A 24,942-nucleotide genomic window follows, 5' to 3' on the forward strand; every position below is an offset into this window, starting at 1 on the left:
TCAGTGTAAAGATACAACTTTATGATAAAGATGACAAATGTCTCGTATAAAATAATGCCTACAAATAAAAACTGGAAATTGAAAAAGAAAGATTTCTCAGTGAGCACCGAACCAGAACAAAGCAGTATGTGAACCTCCCTGGCGTCTCCCCATTGATATAATCCTATCGAGGGCTCACTACTCATTCCAGCCTGCATAGCCCCCTCTCCAAACCGGGCTGGGGATAAATGAGTCAGTCTTTGGCTCTAGGCTTGTAGACTCCACACAGACTACTGTCCTTCCAATACATTACAATTGAGAAAATTACTGTTTACTTCAATTATATGCCATTATACATCCATGCTCGGTTTTCAGGATTAAACACGGGACATACCTCAGTCTTTTGCTGAAGGCTTTGAAATAGTTCATCGGCAGAGGTATTCCACTACCAAGCTTCCTTTGCTCGGTAGCCCCATGCCCTGCAGCCTGTTTTCGCTGTTAACAAGTGTGAGTGAAAGAAGCTGGTCCCAATCGTGTCCATGGCAACCCTGAACATACTTGATGCTAAAACTGCCTGTCGGCTTTTATTCAAGGGAGCTCACCTGTTCGGTGTGGCTTTACCTCTAAGGTGGTGTTTTCAGGAAAGAAGTGAATTTTTTCTGGGTCTTTGCGACTCTCTCTCCACTTGACTATCTCCCCACTGGTATTAAGTTGAAGATTCCTCAAAGGAATTCTCCATATTGGTGCAAATATCCCCAGCACTGCCTGGACTGTAAAGCAGAGCATAGGGTGGGGGGTGGGAGGAGGAAGCAAGCAAACATATGTTTTTCTATCATAATCAATTTCTTTTATAAGATATCACACACACATATGATGTTATGCAGTAAATACAAATACAGCTTCTTCCTACAATAGAGGCAGAGAGGTCAGAGTCAGACATCTGTGTACTAAGGCTTGGAGAGCCATTTCTTTTTTTTTTTTTTTCAATATCTGAAGTTTATTGTCAAATTGGTTTCCATACAACACCCAGTGCTCATCCCAAAAGGTGCCCTCCTCAATACCCATCACCCACCCACCCCTCCCTCCCACCCGCCATCAACCCTCAGTTTGTTCTGTTTTTAAGAGTCTCTTATGTTTTGGCTCTCTTCCACTCTAACCTCTTTGTTTTTTTCCTTCCCCTCCCCCATGGGTTTCTGTTAAGTTTCTCAGGATCCACATAAGAGTGAAAACATGGTATCTGTCTTTCTCTGTATGGCTTATGTCACTTAGCATCACACTCTCCAGTTCCATCCATGTTGCTACAAAGGGCCATATTTCATTCTTTCTCATTGCCACGTAGTACTCCATCATGTATATAAACCACAATTTCTTTATCCATTCATCAGTTGATGGGCATTTAGGCTCTTTCCATAATTTGGCTATTGCTGAGAGTGCTGCTATAAACATTGGGGTACAAGTGCCCCTATGCATCAGTACTCCTGTATCCCTTGGGTAAATTCCTAGCAGTGCTATTGCTGGGTCATAGGGTAGGTCTATTTTTAATTTTCTGAGGAGCCTCCACACTGTTTTCCAGAGTGGCTGCACCAATTTGCATTCCCACCAACAGTGCAAGAGGGTTCCCGTTTGGAGAGCCATTTCAAGAAAGAGGCAGAATTCTGAACTTTGGGTTACTCACCCCTCAACACACACACACACACACACACACACACACACACACACACCGATATTGTAATATTAAGTGGGGATCCCAGAAACTCTTTTTATTTATAGTCTAGCTTTCCCCCTCTCTTCCACTGGGGACATCTGATGTCTTTCAGGTTGACAACCATAGACCCCTCCTTACTAAACACTGACAGATGGGCAAATTCCTGAGAGGCAAACACAATCAGTTCAGTATTATTTAGATGGCACCCTGGGAGCTCTGTCCCAAATGTCTGGCACGGAGGTTGTATCTCTGATAATACACCACTAGATGGCGCTCTTCCCAGCAACCTAAACAAAGGAATGAGTCTCCACCCCAGCTGGGGCCTGTGACCGACCAGAGAGGGAATGAACATTAGTGTGGACAGAGCCTTTCAGTTAGGAATTAGAAATGCAGGAGTGGCCGGGTAGCTCCGTTGGTTAAGCCTCCAACTCGGTTTCAGCTCAGGTCATGATCTCACGGTTCCTGGCATCTACCCCAGCATCAGGTTCTGAGCGGACAGTAGGGAACCTGCTTGGGATTCTCTCTTTCCCTCCCTCTCTCTGCCCCTCCCCCACTCGCACACAGGGCTCCTCTCTCTAAATAAGTAAATAAGCTTTTTTTTAAGAAAAAGAAATGCAATTCAGAGTCAGAATTTGGCTGCCTTAGTGAGTCCCACTGGCACCTACCTGTCTCTTAGGTGCTCTGTCTTTAAGGAGTGGAGGGGTGTCTGCACACTTCATCCCAGCATTAAGGTCTGAACTTTATTAAGAAATCCTGTGCCCCCAAAGCTTTGAATGTTGACTTCTTTCCCCCCCTTAACCCTATTCATCTTTACCAGTGGAGAGACTTAGAGGGTTTTCAGAGTAACGATGAAGTTAATATTGTTTAATAATTCCTGATTATAAATCAACAGTGCATGAATTTCAGAATCTCCATCCATTAACCATACCCAGAGAAAAGCTGGTTCCCAGACTCCTCCAGTCAGTGACTGGTCATGTTGAGCCATACGGGGGGCATCAAAAAGTGACATCTGTAATCGCTGAAAGGCTCAAATGAGCTCCAATACTGATCAAGCTTACTTTTGATTGCTAAAAATAAATAAATAAATAAAAGTAAATTAATGAATTAATTAATTAAAATTAAAATTAAAAAAAGGAACAAGATATTCATCAAAAGTACCTTGCAATATGGGGCACCTGGCTGGCTCAGTCAGTAGAGCATGTGACTCTGGATCTAGGAGTCATGAGCTCAAGCCCCACATTGGCTGTAAAGCTTGCTTAAAAAAAAATTAAAGTACCTTGTGATAGAGAGGATCACTGGCTTAATACTGAGTTCTTCCTCTCAGAAAAATAGCAAAAACAGGAAAAATATTTTTTAAAAATCACAATATGTTGGTTAAGCATCTGACTCCTGATTTTGGCTCAGGTCATGATCTCTCAAACCATGAACCCCTGCATCAGGCTCTGTGTTGATAGCACGAGCATGGAACCTGCCTGGGATTCTCCCTCTCTCTCTCTCTCTTTCTCTTTCTCCCCCCCCCCCCCCCCAACTCACACTTGCTCTTTCTCACTCTCTCTCTCAAAACAAATAAATAAACTTAAAAAATCATAATGGGTATTTTCAGTGCAATTTAACAGACCATAGGGATACATAAAATGTATGCAGGGTGCTATGGGAAAAGCTGCAGTCAGAGAACATAAATGAGTTCTTATGGGAAAAAATAACTTATGTAACTTAAAAATAAATAATAGAGGACAAAAATAGGAGAAGGAACACTGGACTGCTGAAAACAAGTTAGAACAAGCACCCCAAGAATTCACCCATCTACTCAAATATACCTAAGTCCTTCTCTGCCCTCTGTTCTCACACATATCCAGACACTGTGGATACACAAGGAAAACGCATCCCTGCTCCCATAGAGTTTTCATTTTAGTGGGAATTATTCCAGAATTTAGAGCAAAAAGAGACATTGATAGAAATGGTAAGAGGAGTGATCAATAATATGGATGATACATCTACATAATTAAGTCTTCCAGAAGGAGACTTGAGAGCAAATGAAAAAATAATAATAACATATAGAAAAAGATTTCTTTGAGCTACCTGAGGTTTATATCGCAAGGTCTTGCCGAGTCCTGAAGAAAAAAGTTAAAGAAGCATTCAATCATATTAATATCAAATTTTATTTATTTTTTTTTATTTAAAAAAAAATTTTTTTTAACATTTATTTATTTTTGAGACAGAGAGAGACAGAGCATGAGCAGGGGAGGGTCAGAGAGAGAGGGAGACACAGAATCTGAAACGGGCTCCAGGCTCTGAGCTGTCAGCACAGAGCCCGACGCGGGGCTCGAACTCACGGACGGCGAGATCATGACCTGAGCCGAAGTCGGCCGCTTAACCGACTGAACCACCCAGGCACCCCTCAAATTTTAAAACCTTTAAATTAAAAAGCCTTATTAGAGGTAATAAGGACCACTACATTATGGCAGAAGATTTAATTCACTAGGAAAATAATTTTAAACATGAATACTCCCAATAAAATAACCTCAAAATACATAACGTAGAAATTCATAGAAATTTTTTCCGAAGGAAAAAAAAATGACAAATGTATCATCAAAGGAGATTTCAATATGTCTTTCTCAGTTGTTGACAGGGAAAACAGAAAAGAGCAAAATAACAACAGGTCCTAAACCATCATCAATAGGATGGATCTAATGGAAACATATCCAATTTTGCCTCCAACCATTACAAAATATTAGGTCTTCTCAAGCATTCAAGAGACATTTAGGAGAAAGATACCAAGATAGAGATTTCTGATTTCTGAATCCCAAGATTAAATGCCCCACTATGATAATGTACCATACTGGCAACATTTATCATTCCTGCAACACTCAACGTTAGAGACAGCTGAGCAATGTTAAAAATTTCTTAAGAAAAAGATTGTTACCCAAGAACTGTAAACTGGGCCAAAAAATGTTCATGGGGGCGGGGGGCGGGGGGAGACTGAAATATGTTTCCCCACATACAATCAGTTACAAAGTATGCTTTCTGGAAGAAAAAAATCATGCATGGCAGCCAAAAGTAAAACGATTCAGCATAAAGAGGTAAAGAAAGAGGAAGATACAGTATAAAAAAAATCCTAATGAGCAAGATAATCAGCAGAGCAGTCTAAGGCCTTATTGGCATATGTTAGCAAAGATCCTTCAAAGAGAAACTGCATTATGAGAAAAGGATCTGAAAATAAATATGCACATTTTTTTTAAGTATTTATTTATTTTTGAGAGAGACAGAGACAGTGTGAGCAGGGGAGGGACAGAGAGAGAGAGAGGGAGAGCAAGAATCCCAAGCAGGCTCCGTGATGTCAGCACAGAGCCCTATGCCGGCCCACGCTCACAAAACCGTGAGATCATGACCTGAGCCCAAACCAAGAGTCAGATGCTTAACCGCCTGACCCACCCAGGTGCCCCCAAATATGTAGATTTTTAAAGATATATGAAGAATTTCTTGGAGGAATAGGGTAGGAAGGAACTAAAACTGGTAAATTTCTGAATTTGAAAAAGGGAAATAGACATGGACATTCTTTTTATTGATAGAGGGTTAAAACATTTTTGGAAAACACTTCATTTTAAACTTAAATTTAATTAATTTATTTTTTAAGGGGCTACCAGAGCCCTTTATCTTGTGATGCTGAGACACTAGCAGTGTCTCAGACATACAACCAGGCTGGATTTCTCACAAGTTTCTCACTGGTTTTGAATTGTATCCCATTGGTTTCATTTCACTTAATCCCACCAACTCATCTCTCCAGGAGCAAGCACTCCTATTTTCCTGCCGGGAACGTTCTTTTCCGGAAGTTTCAAATCTGGAGCAGTCAGCTCAGGGGCCCCACAGGCAGACGATTTAGGAGCTTTGGAAGCAGGTGCTGCAGGGGACACAGACATCAACATGCCTCCAGAAATCATTCTTAAATGTACCACTTCAAAGAAACTGAGAAGTAATTTCAAGATAGAAAATTAGAACTGAGAAAATAAAGATACAAAAAAGCATAATAAAGAGAAAAAAGAAAATGAATGTAGTAATCTGGCTGTAGAAGGCCTCGTGGAATAAATAGTAAAGCAAAACCAAGCTCTCTGCTGTTGATAAGCTACATGCCCAAAACAAAATAACAAAGAGTTGGAAATGAAAACACAAAGAAGAAAACAGCGGGCTTGGAAATACTAACATTTTGAGAAGTCTCAGTTCAAACAAACAAGAAATTCTATTTTATCAAGTAAATAAAAAAATGTTCAACAATGTCAGTCGAAGCCGTCAGCACTTCATTTGGCCGAAATTACAATCATAGTAAGAGACTGTGAAAAGCTACCTGAATTTGGCACCTAGAGTGGAAGAGCATGAACTATGATATATTAAATTAAATATATCAATCGCAAACTTTATTAGAAAGAAAACACAGATCTGTGTATCTAGCAAGAAACTCACATAACTTTTCAAGGTTTTGTTGGGTCTGACACATTAATTCTAAATTGTAAATAGAATACATGTATAAGAATACCTACAAAAATCTTGACACAAAGAAACAGTATGGATAAGTGTCCATGTCATATTTTAAACCAACTTACCATTTTAATAATTAAAATATTAAATTACCATATGTAAATGGTTAAACGAAAAGAGTTGAGATCTATAGTCTATGTTTCCTCTTTCTTATCCTTTCTCTTTCCCCAAATGCACATAAATTTATAACACATATATATACACATATGAACAATTCAATAAGTGGTGTTAGAAACATTGGCTTTCTTCTTAGAAAAAACAAAGGTACAGGGCGCCTGGGTGGCGCAGTCGGTTAAGCGTCCGACTTCAGCTCAGGTCACGATCTCGCGGTCCATGAGTTCGAGCCCCGCGTCGGGCTCTGGGCTGATAGCTCAGAGCCTGGAGCCTGCTTCCGATTCTGTGTCTCCTTCTCTCTCTGCCCCTCCCCCCTTCATGCTCTGTCTCTCTCTGTCTCAAAAATAAATAAAACATTAAAAAAAATTAAAAAAAAAAGAAAAAACAAAGGTGCATTTCCACTTCTTATCATACACTTAAATAAATTGCAGTGAGATTGAATACTTAGCCACTAAAAATAATAGAAGTACAAAATAAATGGCATCAAAGATAGTTAAAGACATTTATAAAATGAAAGAGAACAAATAAAATGATTTTGTCATAAAATTCAAAAGCCAGAAATGAAAATAATATAGAATTAAGGGAAGAACGGTTATCTGGCCAAACACATTTTCAAAGCTAGGAAAAACAGTCACCATATGTAAGAAAAACAAAGGGCTGTTATAACAAATAAATAAGCTCCAAATAAAAATGAGCAGTAAATCATAAAAAAAATAGAAAAAGGATGGACAAAGAAAAATAATAACCTTATGAAAACACTCTTGATCTCAACCCAAAACAAAGAAATCAAAATGAGAACAAAAATGTGAAATAAACACATACCAGTTTGGCTAAGAATCAAAAGATTGCTCGGTACCAATATTGATGAAGCCATAAGGAAACGGACTAGTAACTGGAAATCTCCAAGGACATCCAGGAAGTAGAATCAAAAATTGAACACAGATATCCCATTGTTGTGTCAGCAATTTTACTTCTAGAAATTTACCTAGGGAAGTAATTAGACAAGTGCACAAACTTATATGATTCTTATCTCAGCATTTTTTTCTGGGGGAAGAATTTAAAAACTTCAGTGGTTCTCCAGCATGATTCTAATTACAATACATGCAATGGTATATATCATGCAGCAATTTACAAGTTGAGATACACGTGTCCACATGTGCCTGAAAGTTGTCCAGAATTAGGGGGAAACACCAAGTTAAGATAGAATATGTATGCCACGATCCAATGTTTGCATGATGTAGTTAAAATTTATAGTTCCATCTTGGAGGTGTAAAAACGTGACTTTATTTCTTTGTAACTGAATTCAATCTTTTGAGGTCCTATTTCCCTTCAGTGGTAGAAAAAAAAAATCAATCTCAATCATGCAGGGAAAGTGAAGAACTTCAAAATAATATTTCGAAAACTATTTTAAAACTTAGCTCATTGAAGCTTAGCCCAGTCTCCTCTGGGAATTTTCCTCCTCATTCCATGTTTTCCTTGATTTTATCTTGGAAACCTCTCCCCGGAGGCATCTGGGTACAGAAGGTACCATGAATGTCCCCACACTGGCAAGAGGGGTTGTGGTCTGTCTCTGAGAATCACAAGGATTGCACGCTGGTCCCACCTGATGTCAGAGGATTGGATCTGGGGTTCTGCCCAGGGGTGGTAGGTCTTGTCCTGCTTTTGTGTGTTTGCGGCAGCCAGTGCTGCTGTCTGTGGTTCCCCACATGTCCTTATACCATGAGTTCATGCACAGTCTACCTTCTCTCAGCCTCTTTCCACCCACCAGGTCTTTTAGCATTTGTTCAAAACAACATGGTTTTTGAAGGGATGATAGTGCTAAGTGGCTATTTTTTTAAGAGATAAAGTGATGACTCTCATAGAAAAATAAAACGAATACATGGCAAACGTTTTGTTGAGCTCATTATTTAATAAGGGAACCAACCAGTAATGTTACAGCGCAGTTCAAAGAACACAAAGAACAGGATTCGGAATTCTTCCCGAGGATACTGAGCTGGAGGAAGGCAACTACCACCAGGGGGCTCCAAACTACAGTTGGGAGGAAATGGCAACCCCAGAAAATCTCAGAAGGCTCATTGCTTCCAGTTACTGCCTTAATCATTTCATTGACCTTTAAATAATGTGCTACTGGGTCTAATGTAATTAAATCTGTTGGGCTTCGCTGATTATATTACTGGTGGGATTTACTATATTTGGTTGAAGAATATCTTGTTTCTCTAAAACCTAAACTTATTCAGAACTAGTGCAAACATCCGACTCCTTTCTTTCCTCTACTGTAGTGCTTTTCCGTACATCGTTTTACTGTAAATTAGTTTCCTTTTCTATGTTTTCCATTACATTGCAGTTAAAGAATTACATAGTTTGTTTTTTTTTTTTAATTCTGAATTAGGTAGATTGTTATTTTAAGAATCCTATTTCAGGCTAATAACTTTTAAACAAAAAAAAATTGTCAATAAAAGGGAAGTATTGGCTCTGGATAGTCTTAAGAGCCACTGTATTACACCATTCTGCTTCCTTCTTAAGATCTGTGCTGTGGGCATTATGGAGAGAAAATATCTCCAGTGGAGACCATAACATTGGGCTTCAGTTGGGTTTCCCTTCCCCACAATGGTGAGTCCCAGGATTCTTTCTGTTAAATGGCCTGCTTGGGGCTGATGCCAAATCATCCCATTTCTACTCCAATGTACGTGTATAAATTAATCTAGTGAACACTTAGGGTACATACTTCTTAATGATTATCATTTTCCATAGCACTTCCAAAACTAAAAGTACCTTCATTTAATATAGCCACATGATTCTATATTCTGAATGTATCGTTCCTTTCTCCATTCTTCTGTGTGAAAGGGTAATTAAAATTTTACATGATGAATTAACTTTTTAAATTTATTTTTTAATGTTTATTTATTTATTTTTGAGAGAGAGAGAGAGAGAGAATGAGCAGGGGAGGGGCAGAGAGAGCAGGAGACACAGAATCCGAAGCAGGCTCCAGGCTCTGAGCTGTTAGCACAGAGCCCAATGCAGGGCCTTGAACTCGTGAACCACGAGATCTTGACCTGAGCTGAAGTCAGACGCTTAACTGACTGAGCCACTCAGGCACCCCTAAATTTTACGGGATAAATTAACTTTTAAATTAAACTTTAAAAAAATCGAATAGATTCTTCCAAATCGGAATTCAGGGTTCGGGGTAAAGTCACATCTTTAAAGTGTTTTGTATGTAAATGGAGCATTCAACTCACATGTCGTAAAATAAGGCAAGGATACCAAAAGAAAACTAACAGAAATAGAATTAAGGACAAAATTCAAATATAAGAAGGTAATAGGAGGATAGTAGGAGGAATGACACAACCCGATAGCTGTTGCCTGGAAGATAAACATTTCACAACCTGTACCAAAGCTAATCAAGAAGTAAAGGAAATATTAATACATTAAGAGTGAGAAGGGAATATAACGAATATAAAAAGCGGTATCTTTTACATTTTTAACAGATGTGTACTTTTTTTTTTAAATGAAAGTTGCTAGTTCTGCTTGACCAGAGGGTGCGATCATCATTTTTAAAAATGTTGCTGGGACGCCTGGGTGGCTCAGTCGGTTAAGCAGCTGACTTCGGCTCAGGTCACGATCTCGCGCTCCGTGAGTTCGAGCCCCGCGTCGGGCTCTGGGCTGATGGCTCAGAGCCTGGAGCCTGCTTCCGGTTCTGTGTCTCCCTCTCTCTCTGCCCCTCCCCCGTTCATGCTCTGTCTCTCTCTGTCTCAAAAATAAATAAAACGTTAAAAAAAAATTAAAAAAATAAAAATAAAAATATTGTTGCTGATTTCAGAGGGATAGTCACTCATAAATGTGTGATGTATATCAAGCATTGCCTAAAAAATAATATCTTTTGAGAAGAGAAACTTATTACCACACACTCAACCCTGTGCTTCAGAGGTAAACAGACCTCCTCGTAGATATCCCAGAGGTAGCCACTTCCAAACACATCTATAAATGAACTCCTATTTTTCTCCTTGCCCTCACCTCAAATCTGTTAGTTTTCCTGTCTTAGTAAATGGCGTCCCTACAATTTAAGTAGGGTAAGTAGTGGTAAGTCAGAGGCAAGACATTAATTATCTCCCCTTACAATACACATCCCAGCACATAACTAAATCTTGATTGCTTTCATCTCCTACATAGATCTAAAATATTCCCACTTTTTTCCATCTTCACTGCCAACACCCTAGTCTAAGGGAACATCAGTTTTCATGTTAGTGCATCCTACTGATCTCTTTCATCCACCGATGTTCCCATCTAAACTATTATCCAGTCAGCAAACTTTTGAACCAACATATCCCATCATTTCTCTCCGTGCCTTGAAACTCTTGGGTGGTTCACTGCCCTTTACTCAAAAGAAAAACTGAGCACGAATTACAGGGTTCCACCTGACATCATTCCTAATAATCATCCCACTCTTTGCCCCCACCCTTTTCTCATGTCCCATGTATATAATCTTTCAGGTACTTAAGAGCATGCTTTAAAGCGTTTACACATGATGTCCCATCAACCTTTCCTGCCCTTCCTTTATCTAAACAGCTTCTACAGTCCCCAGCTGTGAACTTTAAAGGGACTTTCTCATAAAGAGGAACGCTTTTGCACTGCTGGTGGGAATGCAAACTGGTGCAGTCACTCTGAAAAACAGTATGGAGGTTCCTCAAAAAATTAAAAATAGAACTACCCTACGACCCAGCAATTGCACTGCTAGGTATTTATCCAAAGGATACAAAAATGCTGATTCATAGGGGCACATGTACCCCAATGTTTATAGCAGCACTATCGACAATAGCCAAAGTACGGAAAGAGCCCAAATGTCCACCAACTGATGAATGGATAAAGAATATGTGGTAAAAATATATGTATTTATATACAATGGAATACTACCTGATGATAAAAAAGAATGAAATCTTGCCATTTGCAATAACGTATATGGAACTAGCCTGTATTATGCTAAGCGAAACAAGTCAGTCAGAGAAAGACAAGTATCATATGATTTCACCCATATACAGAATTTAAGATACAAAACAGATGAACCTACGGAGAACAAAAATGAGATAAAAAAAAAAAAAAGAAGGAGGCAAACCATAAGAGACTTTTAAATACGGAGAACAAACCGAGTGTTGCTGGCAGGTATTGGGTTGGGGGAAGGGCTAAAGGGGTGATGGGCATTTAGGAGAGCACTTGTTGGGATGAACACCGGGTGTTATATGTGCTGAATCACCAAACTCTATTCCTGAAATTATCATTACATTATATGTTCACTAACTTGGATTTAAATTTAAAAAATAAAAACAAACAATTTTAGTTTAAAAAAATTTTTTAAAGGGACTTTCTCATGGAAGTCTTGCTTGGGGCTCAATCCCCGTCCCCCCCATAATATTCATCTCACCTATAATAATGACTCTCCCAATGGTTGCCCCCCTTTCTGGTTTGTAAGCTCTGGGAGGATACATGCTACATCTGCTTTGTTTACCACTCTTCCCCGATTATGTGCCAGAAGTTTTAACACAACATAACGCTTAACAGATGCTTCACCAGGGAAGCACAAAAATATTAAAAAGGAATTTAGAAAAGGTAAGGTAAAGTATGATCCTACTTTGGAAAACATGAGTAGAGGTAAATAATATAATGAATAAGCAACTAGAAATGCAGTCAGCTGGGATGGACACAAACCAGAAAAACTAATTAGGGCTTTAATTTTTCTTGCGTCCTGAGGAGCCTTAAGGTGGGGAGTCCAGAGCCTGTGCAGTAGTCACAGATAAACATTTAAGAGTTGTCAGTTGACAGATGTGTTTTTCTAAGGTTTATTTGTTTTGAAAGAGAGAGTGTGAGTGGGGGAAGGGCAGAGAGAAAGAGAGAGGGAGAGAGAGAATCCCAAGCAGACTCCACACTCAGCCCGACTCAGGGCTCGATCTCACAAACCATGAGATCATGACCTGAGCCGAAATGAAGAGTCGGATGCTTAACGACTGAGCCTACCCAGGTGCCCCTTTTAGATGTTTTTAACATCATGGAATGAGATGAGTGTACCTAGCAAGAAAATACGAGAAAGGAAGAGAACAGGCACACGACTGAGCTTTAGGGGACCCCAGCAGAAGAACTGATTTGATGATATACTCCAGTAACACCAAAGAAGTGACCATGTGAAATTTCCAAAGGTAGCATCCTAAATGTGACCTTTAAGGCTGCTGTTGCCGAAGACTTAAAAGAGAGAAACATACTATGGGAAACTGGAGGAAAAGGGATCCTTTTAAAATAGCAGCAGAAAGTTTAGTAACACTGACACCTACAGCAACATAGAAAGAAGAAAACGTACCTATGAACTGGGTCCTTTAATTAGACTTCCAGGTTGAGTGTTGAAGGTTTTGCTTGTCTTCTTTTTGTCATTTATAGTAAATGGCAACCGGAGACAGCTGAGCTAAAGAAAAGACTGTTAAATATAAAGGGTCCAAAATTGTTTGAAAACTGTCCATTTCTAAAAGCAGCAAATGATGCTGAGCAAAATAAAGGGCTTCAGGCACAGAACAAATGGAGGGCGTTGTCAGGAAAACACGGTCTATCAACGAAGCTCAGCTTGCGACTGACTACAAAATCTTTCCCTCAGATGTCAGAGAGATCTAGGTCGGTGCCTCCAAGAACCATCCAGACAGCAGGGCTTCTCAAAAACTAAAAGGTGTTACCTCTGTATCTCTCTCTCTAGAAACATCCATGTGCAGATTTTTGTGCGGACCTAGGTTTTCAGCTCCTTTGGGTGAATATCAAGGAGGCTGACTGCTGGGTGGTAAGCTAAGAGGAAGTTTAGTTTTGGAAGAAATCACCAATGTGTCTTCCAAAGTGGCTTGTACCATTGCGGATTCCTGCCGAGAATTGCTATGGCTCCACATTCTCACCAGAATTTGACCTTGTCCCTGTGTCAGATTTTCACCACTCTAATAGGTGTGTAGCAGCATTTCATTTTTCTCTTACTTGTGTAATTCCTTAATGGCAGAGGCTGAGGAGTATCTTTTCAGGTGCTTATTTGCTATCTATAGGACTTCTCTGACGCAGTGCCAGTGCAGGTCCGTTGCCCATTTTAAAACTGGATTGTTTATTGTTGAGTTTTAAGAGTTCTTTGTACATTTTGGGTAACAGTCCTTTATCAGATAAATCTTTTGCAAATATTTTCTCCCAGCCCGTGGCTTATCTTTTCATTCTCTTGTGTCTTTTACAGAGCAGATGTTTTTAATATGAGTGAGGTCTAGTTTATCAATAGTTTCTTTCCTGGATCATGTCTTTAGCGTTGTATCTAAAAAATCATTGCCAAAGCCAAGGCCATCTAGATTTACTTCTACACTTACTTCTAGGGGATTTATAGTTTTGTATTTGACATTTAAATTTCGATCCATTTTGAGCTAATTCTTGTGAGGAGTGTAAAGACTGAGTCTAGATTTCATATTTTTGTATGGAGATACATTGTAGGACTATACGCTGGTACAATTTTTTTGGAATATATTTTGGTATTCTTCACCAAAGTTAAAAATTTCAATGCATATTCCCTATGATCCAGAAAAAGTTAGAAACAATCCTAGTATTCCTCGAAATTTAATACTGCTCGTCAACATAAGTTAGGTTATGTTGCATTAACAAATGAACCGCAAAAGCTCACCATAAACACAGCAAATGTTTATTTCTTGTTCATTTCTTGACCATGCTGTTCATTCAGTATGAATGGCAGGGATTTTACTCTGCATAGTCATTCAAGGTCTCAGGTGGATGGGGACTTCGTTCTCTTCACGTTCTCACATCTCCATGTTTGGCTTTCAGGGAAAAGATCCGGAGAGTACCACAAGGACTTTTTACTTTCTCAGCCTAGACATGACATTTGTCACATCCACACAGAGTCCGCAGGTCATGGTTAGTCCCATGGACTTGTCTAGAAGAGCTGTCAATTTCCAAGAGTCCAGGAAGGAGGGGGAAATAAAATATGGATGAGCTCTAAAAATCTCTACTTCAATTACACAGTGAGGCAGATACAGATTTACCAACCTTGGACATACCTCTGTGTCACCAAGTAAAAAACCCAAATATGTTCCAGATAGCTAACCTCATTTTGTTTAAAAGAAACTTCTCCACATTTTCCTGGACAATAGTTTCAGATAATAAGTTCTGCTCTTTTTGTTTCTCCCTATTTCCTTCCTTTTCTTTCTTCCTCTTCAAACATATCAAAGGCTCTGTGCCTCCTATTTGGAAGAGGAATGTGGCAGGATGAGAGGAGAAGACATCAAACTCCACAATCTACATCTTCGGTCCAGAGAGATGCCCTGGGCCTCATGGATCATGTGGACACTTAGCTCCTGCATCGTTCTCCTTGGGTAGCTCATGGAGAGCTCAGATTTTACTCAGTATCATTTTCCTGTAAACTTGCTCCTCATTTGCATTTCTTTTAAAAAAATTTTTAACATTTATTTAATTTTGAGAGAGAGAGAGAGAGAGAGCAGGGGAAGGGCAGAGAGAGAGGGAGACACAGAATCCGAAGCAAGCTTCAGCACAGAGCCTGCTGTCAGCACAGAGCCTGACGTGGGGCTCAAACCCACAAACTGAGATCACGACCTGAGCAGAAATCAGATGCTTAACCGACTGAGCCACCCAGGCGCCCCTCATCTGCGTTTCTTATCTCACCGCATCATATCCGCATCTGTCCGTGGCCAAGGGCATTACCTGAATTATGACTTTTGGCACACAATCTCCGGGTCCCAAGCCCTCTCGAAGCCAGCCATCTCTTTCTCTCTTCACCTCCATTACTACCTTCATCTTTCATCCCAGCTAAGGTGACAGCCACCGACTGTCTTTTGGCTCCGGGCTTCCTTGTCTTCAATGTATTCTGAAATGTAAACGAGACTGTGCCACGCCTTTGCTTAAATCCTTTAACCCATTCCCCATAATTATCGGGATAAAATGACTCTCAAAATTGCTCAAGACATCATGCCTGCCTGCCTGCCTTCCAAGGCTCAATCTCACAATCTACACTTGTTCTTCTTTCCAAAATGGCGTCCCTTCTCTCACCAAGCGTTTACACGTCTTGCCGGGAATGCCTATCTACCTGTGCTCCATGTGTGGCCTTTTCCTAATGGTGGTATTGATGTGGATGAGCTACTAGCGTGGATGCAACTCAGGAGCTTGGCAGAGCCACACCTTTATACGACTCAGGCCACAAGGTGAGGGCTTTGAGGGGACAGTTCCTATGCTAAAATGGAACCTTACTAGACTATTCTTACAAAGGTAGTCCCTCTTACCACCTTTTTGTCCCTTTTATTTTCCTTTAATTTCTATCATGCCATAGTTCCCTTTATAGCTCAATACAATTTGTGTAATGTCCTGGTTGTGATTTATTTTTAACTTATTTATTTCTTCCCGCTTTCTCCCTCACTCCTACTAAATTCTTGAAAAAAACTTTATTTTAATGTTTATTTACTTTTGAGAGAGAGACAGAGCATGAGCCAGGGAGCGGCAGAGAGAGGTAGACACAGAATCTGAAAAAGGTTCCAGGCTCCAGGCTCCAAGCTGTCAGCACAGAGTCCGACGCGGGGCTCGAACTCACGAACCATGAGCCAAAGTCGGACGCTCCACCAACTGAGCCACCCAGGCGCCCCAAATTCTAATCAAGCTCTATAAAAGAACTTGTGTGTCTCACTCACAGCAGTCCCATATGCGGTAGTATATGGAGGGTTCTCAAAAGGTCTTTGTGAATGAATAAAGAATGAATAATGACAACTACCACATTGAATTATGGTTTTACAGTTCTCAGTTAAAAACCATTTAGTAAACAGCACCGTATTTTAGTTTTGTTCCGGGCATTTGGATCATAAAAAGGAGGCACAAAGTACAAATTATCTCATTCTCAAAGAATTTATAATCTAGTTTGGGGTATGGGCGTACCTGCGTGTCTATACAAGCACAAGCACCCCGCGGAACAAATCATGCACCTGTTTATGACCTGTTACCGTCTATTGCTTTTACTGCGTTAAGTTCTTTAAAGGCTTAAAATAGTGCAGTATACTGTCCGGCTCAAGGAACTCATAATTTGTTTGGGGAGTCAAGATAAGGACATATGAGGAATTATGGATTGCAATATAATATACATGTAATTATGTTTAAATAATTCTATAGGCAACAACTGTTAGGTCCCCGATTTTTCCTCTGAGATCCAGTCTCCTCATGTGTAACAGGCACTTTGCAAAGACCAAAATACAAATTATATGAGGGTCTTCTGTAAGCTGCAGGCCACATTACAAATTCAACATACACTAATATTAAAAATCTTTCCAAAGCATACCAAGGCACGCTAAACAAGACACGCTCAGAAAGCACAAACTAATATTGATAAACTATTAATTCAGAAGACTTGACCTTGTTTTTTTTTTATTGTTCCTATTTAATTTTAACTGCAGTATTCTTAAATGTGGGGGAAACCTTTATCGGGGTTGTGGAACTAAGGAGCCATTTCTTGGTCAAGAGTGCCTTTGTGGTTGACACATTTTATTTCATTTAAACAAGCGAGTTTTAAGTACTCCTTAATACTGTGTTACGTGAGGTGGAGAATACAAAGTAAACTAAGCTTCCTTCCAGAAAGATGCAAGGGATTAAATACGAACCCGTTATAAACAATATTATACAAAGCAAAATGAATTCTGGCTTCCCTGATGCCAGTGCGAAGACATTTGAGAGTTTCATAAAACAAAATGTAAGATCACTTTGTGAGGGTCTCTGTTTATTAGGCAATATGTGCAACAGAGATCTGTGGCCTAGCTTCCAGCCATCAGGAGAGATTTTTACTTTCTACTTTATTCGTTTCTGTATTCCTTGAACTGTTTATAAGTTTGTATCATTTTTATAATCACAAAAGTCTCTCTTAACATACCTGCACAACCTCTAGGGAAGTATCAGCCCCACGAAACTATTGTTACAGAGAAGTTTTAAAAGTTTCTGTATGAAAAATAGTTAGAATGTATTTGAAGAACTGGAGAACAGATTAGTGATTGCCAGGGGTCAGGATGAGGGTGAGCCCCAAGGACTGGGGCTACAAAAGTACAACAGGAGGGATCTTTGTGATAGTAGAACCACTCTATACATGGATCAACGTCAATATCCTACTTGTGATTTATACTATGGTTTTGCAAGATATTGTCCCAGTTTCACTGGGAAAACTGGGTAAAGGGTAGAGAAATCTGTCCACAGTACTTCTTACAACTGCATTGGAATCTACGATAATCTGAAAAGGAAAGTTTAATTTTAAAATGTTAGCAACGTTCTAACTAATTGAATAAAATTGGGATCCATGAGCCCATACTGATATAAATGAATGGGAGAGGACAGAACTTCTCCTGATAGTAGAAAGCAAACTAAAAATTGTGAGAAAAAAGAATTAGAAATTCATCATTTGGCAACTATCAGAGCAATGATCCATTCATCCAAGAAATACCAATGGATGCGAAGACTAGACATTACAATTCCAGGAGGAATAGAATATTTCCTACAAAATACTATTATTACAAAGAAGAAAACAAACAAACAAAGAGTAGTTTTCTTCACAGTGGAGAAACTGACAGGAAACACCTTAGGTAATCAAAATTGACATCATCAGAAATGGAACAAATCAACATGGTTGGCTACTTGCCAGGATACAATGAGAAGAACCACAGCAGCACTTCTGTGTTCTTTTACCAAAGATAAACATGAATCTAATTATAAAGAAATATTAGATAAACACAGATGCAGAGACATTCTACAAAGTGACTGGCCTGTGATCTTGAAATGACAAGGTCATGAAGGTCAAGAAAAGACTTAGGGATAGTTCAAGATTGAAGAAGACTCAAGAAATGTGGTAACTAAATACAACCAGCGACCCAGGCAGGATTCTTTTGCTGCAAGGGATATTAGTGGAGAAATCGGTGAAACTTGAATGGGGCTGTGAATTAAATGGTAGTTTATCAGTGATAATTTCCTGATTTTGATTGGTTGTATTGAGGTTGTGAAAGAGAATATTGCCTGTAGGAGTTACACAGTATCCAAGGATGATGGGGCATCGTGTTGGCAACTTACACGTAGTTCAGGAAAAATGTTCTATAAATTTGGCAAACTTTAAGTTTGAGATTGTTTCAAAATAAAAGTTATGTTTAGTATGAGAAATGCAATTGATAGTTTTTTCCGCAGTCTAGAGCTCAAGAGATTATAGTATGTTCAACTTCTCCTTCCTTTTCCAATAAACAATATATAGTCAACTGAGAAGGACAGCAGGAGTGAAAATGGAATTCTCTAAATCAAGGGTTGGCACAGTTTTTCTGCAACTGGTCAGATAGTAAATACTTTAGACTTTGAGGGATGATCTCTGTTGCAACTATTCAATTCTGCTGTTGTAGTACCAAAAAAAGCCATAAACAATAAACTGATGAGTGTGGCTGAATGCCAATAAAACTCTTTGACACTGAAATTTGAAGTTCATATAATTTCCATGTCTTACAAACTATTCCTCTGCCTCAACCCTCCAATCATTTAAGAATGTAAAGCTCATCCTCAGTTCATACAAAAACTGGTAGATTTGGTCAATGAGTCCTAGTTTGCCAACCTCTGCTTTAGATTTTAAAAGGGTCTTTACACACCACATTTTTAAGCACATTATGAGTAAATAATTTATAGATATGAGAATTATAAATTTCCCAGAAGAACCTGAGATTTTAGGTATAGACTGTCAAGTTACAGGTGAATGTTACAGAATGAACGGACCCTGCTTTGGAAGAGTGTTGACCCATTTTTGGCCCTCAGTTATACACATTTCTTCTGTCAGATGACACCTAAATCCAAGCCTGTCCCAACACACAAACAAACCCCAATCCTTCTGAGGGTTTAGGGTCAGGTGAAGCTCGCTTGGTGTTAAAAATGAGTGATTTGTTTCAAAAAGTCTTGCCAGAAAAAATGTTCTTACCTTGATGTGATGAAGGGACCCAATTAAGACATGTTTCTACAGTTTTGATTTAGCACGAGTCACAAGCTGGGTTTAAGAAAAAGAGCTAGAAACAAGATCACAAAATTATATTTCAAAAGTTGAGGGACTAGCAGAATAAATTAGAAGGAAGACGGACAGTGGAACCTAACGGTTAATTGGGAATGAAAATGGGAAAACCTGTATGATTCATTAATTGTATATCGGCTGATGTTTCAAAACTAGGAAATCATGGTTTCACTAATTTAAAAAATGGAATATGTGAGGGGTGAATAATTTGTGAAGAAGAATTCTAAGATATCTGATTTCTAACAATCTTACATCCACCTAAATTTAAAGGTTCAGAACTCTCTTCCAAATGTCATGGAGACCTTCATTCATATGAATAAATGTTAACTTTTTTTTAACATCTTAGCAACACAACAAAAAGAATATAATTAGCATATCATTGGAAGATAACTATGACTTTTGTTAGTTATTAAAATTGATAAGCATGAAGATCACTGTGATTTTATAAACTCCAAGTTTTTCATAAAGTCATCATAATGTTTTTATAAACTCACTTTTTCCAAAAGAAACTCATGTTAAGAGTAAGACTTATTACTGACAGAAAAAAAGCAGTTCTGAGTTGGGGAAGCATATGGTTGCTTCCCCCCAAGAGGTCAGAAGGCCTGGTGACGGGGACATGAAGTTGTCCACAGAAGGAAGGCACCTTGCGATGCAAGCTGGAAGATTCCTGAGCAACAGAAACAACACGGACCAGAACCACACATTGCCAAACACTGATTGAAAATGAATTTATTAAGATCCAATTAGTATGTTTTTAATTCAAATAGTCCAGAATATATGCACATGAAAGTCCAAGTTCATTTCTTTCACTTCCAACATAAAATGCTCTGTACTTTGGATAAAGTATGTGCAAACATGTTTCTGCTAACTGGTTCCCCATGTTCTTTCCACCGTGGGCACCTTACAAGTCTGCCCTCTGCTCAAATGCTGACCTCTTCCTTCCTAGACAATGATTCTTCTGGACATCTTTCTCTTAAACGTACTCCCAACTTTCCCATACCTGCTTCATGACTGTGACTTTACTGGTTACTTATAACAAACTGGTGCAATTTTAGTTCATCTGGACAATTCATTAAACAGGTATCACCCATTATGGTGGGAATCTATTAGAGGTGATTCCCAGAGAATACACAGTATCCAGTCACATACTGACACACTCAACCCATTTGCTACACGAGGGTCCCAAGCTACTTAATACGAAGATCCTTTATTCTCTTGGCATGTTTGATTTATTCGCATTGTCTTCACTTCTACATTACAGCCGTGGCGACCAAGAGCTGGAAATCGGTTCCTCAAACAAAATTTGGGATTGCTAGACATGTTAATTAGGGGGTCCTGGTTATTTGTGACAATTGACTGCTTCTAGTCCATCTTGTTATAGAGAAAAAGTCACTCTCAACTAAAGTGACCACTGCATTTCCTTTGTAAAAAGGTAACTTCACTGGCTTTCCTCACAATTGCCACCCATGTGGTGCAAAGCAGGAAATCCCTTTTTATAAAAGGTAAGAGCATAAAAAGACATTTCACATTTAAAAAAAAAATCCTTCATGGGAATATGTCCTAAGTAAATCATCAATTATATGGACAAAGTTTTATGTACACAAAATTTTGCAACATTATTTATAATAGCATAAATCAGAAATGACCTAAGTAGTCAACAATGTGGGAATGGTTAAATAAACGGAATTGCATCCATTACATGGAATATTATATAGCCACTAAAATTATGTTTTTGTAAAATTTTTAACGCCATAGGAAAATGTGGCAACTCTGCAGTGGAAAAAAAAAAACGGTTATAAAATCGTTTACGTATGATCCCAATTATATAAAAAGGCATGTGATATACGTAGAGGCATACACGGGGGAAAAGCTGTGGTTACGGTGGTTAACGGTGGTTACTTCTGGGTCACGATATTACCAGTAATCATTTTTTCTGTTTTACACAGTTCTGCATTTTTCAAGTTTTCTACAATGACTATGTATTATTTTATAATACAGAAAAACACAGGCTATTAAAAATTCTTCTGATGTACTGATAATTAGAATGCACTTGGGTATTATAAATATGTGCTTCATCTTCTATGACTTCTTTTAGACTACGTATTCTTTTGGTAATAAACTTACATTCCCTGTTTTAGATGTGTTATAACACTTTGACAAGAAGGTAATATTATGATTAGAACATTGTTTCACAACCTAAATACTGGCTTTGACATCTAGGTTCTTCTATTTCCTAGAAGATTTAAAATCAATACCCTTTTATCTTTTTAAGTAAGGCATACTGCATACATACATTACATGCATGCTCTCTAAAAAATTCTAATTCACAATTTTCCTACATAAGGAAAAAAATGGAGTTACAATAGTTTAACAACAGCCTACAGTCTTATCCATCACAAGCATGCTGATAGGCATAAACATGTTTATGAAATGAAATGTATCCTTTGGAAATAAAAAGAGGGAAGCCTGTGTGTAGATGAAGTTGTGGATTCAATTAGTCAGAATTTATTCTGACTTGCACCAAACCACACAAAATCTTTTGAAGTCTAGTTAGTGTAGTCTAAATGGACACCCTGGAGTCTATTATGGATTCCATGGCATGATCTCCACTTTCTACTGTCAAAAGGAACGGGGATCAGGATGAGGGTTGTCACGTAAGCTAATTTTCCACGTATCTCAAGTCTTGTGGGGGTCTAGGAACAAATACTGCCATTGGTTAGTGTTTAAGTACGTGAGTTTATTTTTCCTCTCTCTCTCACACCCCACCTTGCCCTGGCATTTGGGTAGGGGGAGGCCGTTCATCCCTCAATCGATGATGGCTGGCTGCTCATCTTAGTTTCCTTTCTAAACCACAGAGTGGTCATTGCTGTGAACTCCGGCCAAGATGGTGTGGTTGAGGGAGGAAGCCGAGCGGTCCGAGCCTTCTGTGGGGCCACTGGTGTTGTCACTGCGCTGGCAGCAGAGGATCTGTCTGAAGGTGGCGCTCATCTCCTTGTCACGGTAGGAGTAGATGATGGGGTTCATGGCGGAGTTGAACTCAGCAAGCAGAAGGAAAAATTTCTCATAGGCCAGGACATCACACTGTGGACAGCACACATCAAGAAGTAACAAGACCAATCCAGGAGTCCAGCAGATGATAAAGGCACCTACAAGGACAGGGATCAAGAGGATTTTACAATGGAAGAACAAAATATATATACGTGTGTGTGTGTGTATATATATATATATATATATATATATATATATATATATATAATTATGAAGCAAGCAACCGTCATGTGAATTTGATATTGGTTCAACATAAAAATACTAAGATTCGAAGCCACCAGATCATCATCTGAAATGAAATGTTCATTTTCTGTAAAAATAAAAAAAAATTTAGTGAGAAAATAATTTAATAAAATCTCATTGATTCAAACCCTACTGAAATTGAGTATTTATGAGAGAAAGATGATGACTACTTTGAGCAAAACATACAGTTTGCTAAGAAATTGAGACACTTGGGGATACACCCCTCAACTCTTACAAAGATAGGGTTTTTAGCAGTACGACGTTGTTTTGGAGCAGAAGGGAAACCTGTGACAAATGTCCTTTAATGTTTGATTAAGGCATAATTTCTGAATTCAGGCTGAATGAACTCAAATCCTTGCTTTGCTATTTAGAAAACTGAGTGAATTTAGGCAATTACTTTCTTACCTCAGTTTTCTAATGTGAAAAATACAAATGATTACATTTACCTCATCAGGTTTATTGTAAGGAGTAAATGGGTGTTGAGAAAATAATCATTAAGTATATTTTATCAGTATCAACAATAATACTGTTATGATCTGCTCAGTATCACGGGCCTATTTGGAAATAGAAATTTCCAACAGGAAGATGGATGTTTATTTTCTATTCAACAATCACTTAAAAGGTGCTTTTCTACAGGCCTTACAAATACTAATTTTATCAGCACTTTAATAGCCATTTGGGAGAGAAACCATTATTCCATCATATAGGTGAAGGAACTAGGAAAATGCTATGTTATATTCCTGCTTCCTGAACTTAAGAAAATTAAATATTTTAAACCAAATTTTATAGTTTAGGTGTTTTACTAATTTAGATCAACTTTCATTTCTTCCCCAACTATTCTGAATTGTTTGGGCTTTTACTCTAAGCGTAAAAAGAATGGAAATTCTTAATTCCAGTTGATTTTGTTCCTGAAATCACTCATTTGACTCCCAGGGAAAGTAGAGGTTGTGAAATAGTACTAAAATCTACCACCGTGGCACTCCAGGATCTGCAGGGGATCCTTGGCCAAGAGGACGTGGGCTAACAGAACCGGTGGGCACCACCCCGTCCCATCATCGCTCACCCCGTATGTGCAATCAGACCACGCGGGGAACAGACAGGGAACAGGATGACCACTGAAGAATCTTCAGATTTAAATGGCACTGGCCTAAGTGGCTTGGACTGGGGTTGTGGATTTGTACTAGCCTCAAGGATTGAGTTTTGTAAAACATAAACACATGAGATTTAGTATCCAAACAGCCCTGTTTTGAATGTGAGGTTTCTTTTTTGAGCCTATTCAGCAGGGAAATGAAAATAAAGAAGAAAAGTACCCCCATAAAGCTCTTTGTTCTAAAACGCAAATGTGTATTGGTTTTCAACTGCTATTCACTTTGAAGACTGTCCAAGGTGCTTCATTTTCTAATAAATACAATACCTTAGATTCTCCTTAGAGAGAAAAAAAAAATATTTCAAATATCAGGAGATAATAGCCAAGGAGCTATTTGAACTTCAAGTAAAAATGTTAATAAAGCATTCATTCCAAGTCCTTGAATTTCCTTGCTTGAAAATCACTCAGAAAGCTAAACATAAAGGGAAATCAAAGGAATTGCCTCTTGGGTTTCAGAAATAATGCATTATTCATTGAGAAGCCAGGAAGGGAATTATTCTCAGGGTGGAAAATGCTTGGATGGAAAATGCATGGTCCCATTATTCCATTTACTTGGAAACTAAAAACACGCAGGCCCTTCATGAATGGGAGAGCATTCTTGCAAGTTTCCTTTCCCTTTCTTTTATCAAAGCTCTAATTGAACTCAAATTCAGAGCTTGATTAGATACCAGCAACATGCAGCTCAACAGATTTATTTTAAATAAAATGATCTTTTTCTCCTCCTGGGCAGAAGAAGGGAACATTCTTATTCCCACAGGACTTTAAGTGACAGAATTCAACTATAGTCATTTGTCGCTTATAATTTCTTCCAACTTTTAAAATTCAAAAAGAGCAAGATCTTTTTAATAAAAGCCATAGTCTCAGAAACTAGCCCATAGGCCTTACTTTTAGACTGAAGGAAAAAAAAAAAAAAAAAAAGGCAAGGAGACTTGCAAGATTAGAGACAGGAAGTGGGAAACACCATCCTGACACAGGAGCTAATATATGTGGATGCTTCATTGAGGAACTTGGAGTCCTCTCCCTTCTTCACCGAAAGGAACTGTTTTCAGTACTAGGATCACAGGCCCAATCACACAGTCCCAATACTCTGTGTTTGGTTCTTTAAGA

General features: G+C 38.7%; 1 protein-coding gene across 1 annotated transcript in view; it reads right to left on the minus strand.

The window, feature by feature from the left end:
- Positions 1-20,111: 20,111 nt before the first annotated feature.
- LPAR1 (lysophosphatidic acid receptor 1) overlaps positions 20,112-24,942 on the minus strand; it is a 358,989-nt gene continuing 354,158 nt past the window's right edge. Inside the window, exon 15 of the mRNA XM_042912683.1 lies at positions 20,112-22,543. Coding sequence (XP_042768617.1) covers positions 22,242-22,543 — 302 coding nt within the window. The 3' untranslated portion in view covers positions 20,112-22,241. The remainder of the gene's footprint in view (positions 22,544-24,942) is intronic.

The sequence above is a fragment of the Panthera leo genome, chromosome D4 (assembly GCF_018350215.1).
Source record: "Panthera leo isolate Ple1 chromosome D4, P.leo_Ple1_pat1.1, whole genome shotgun sequence".
NCBI classification, from domain to species: Eukaryota; Metazoa; Chordata; class Mammalia; order Carnivora; family Felidae; genus Panthera; species Panthera leo.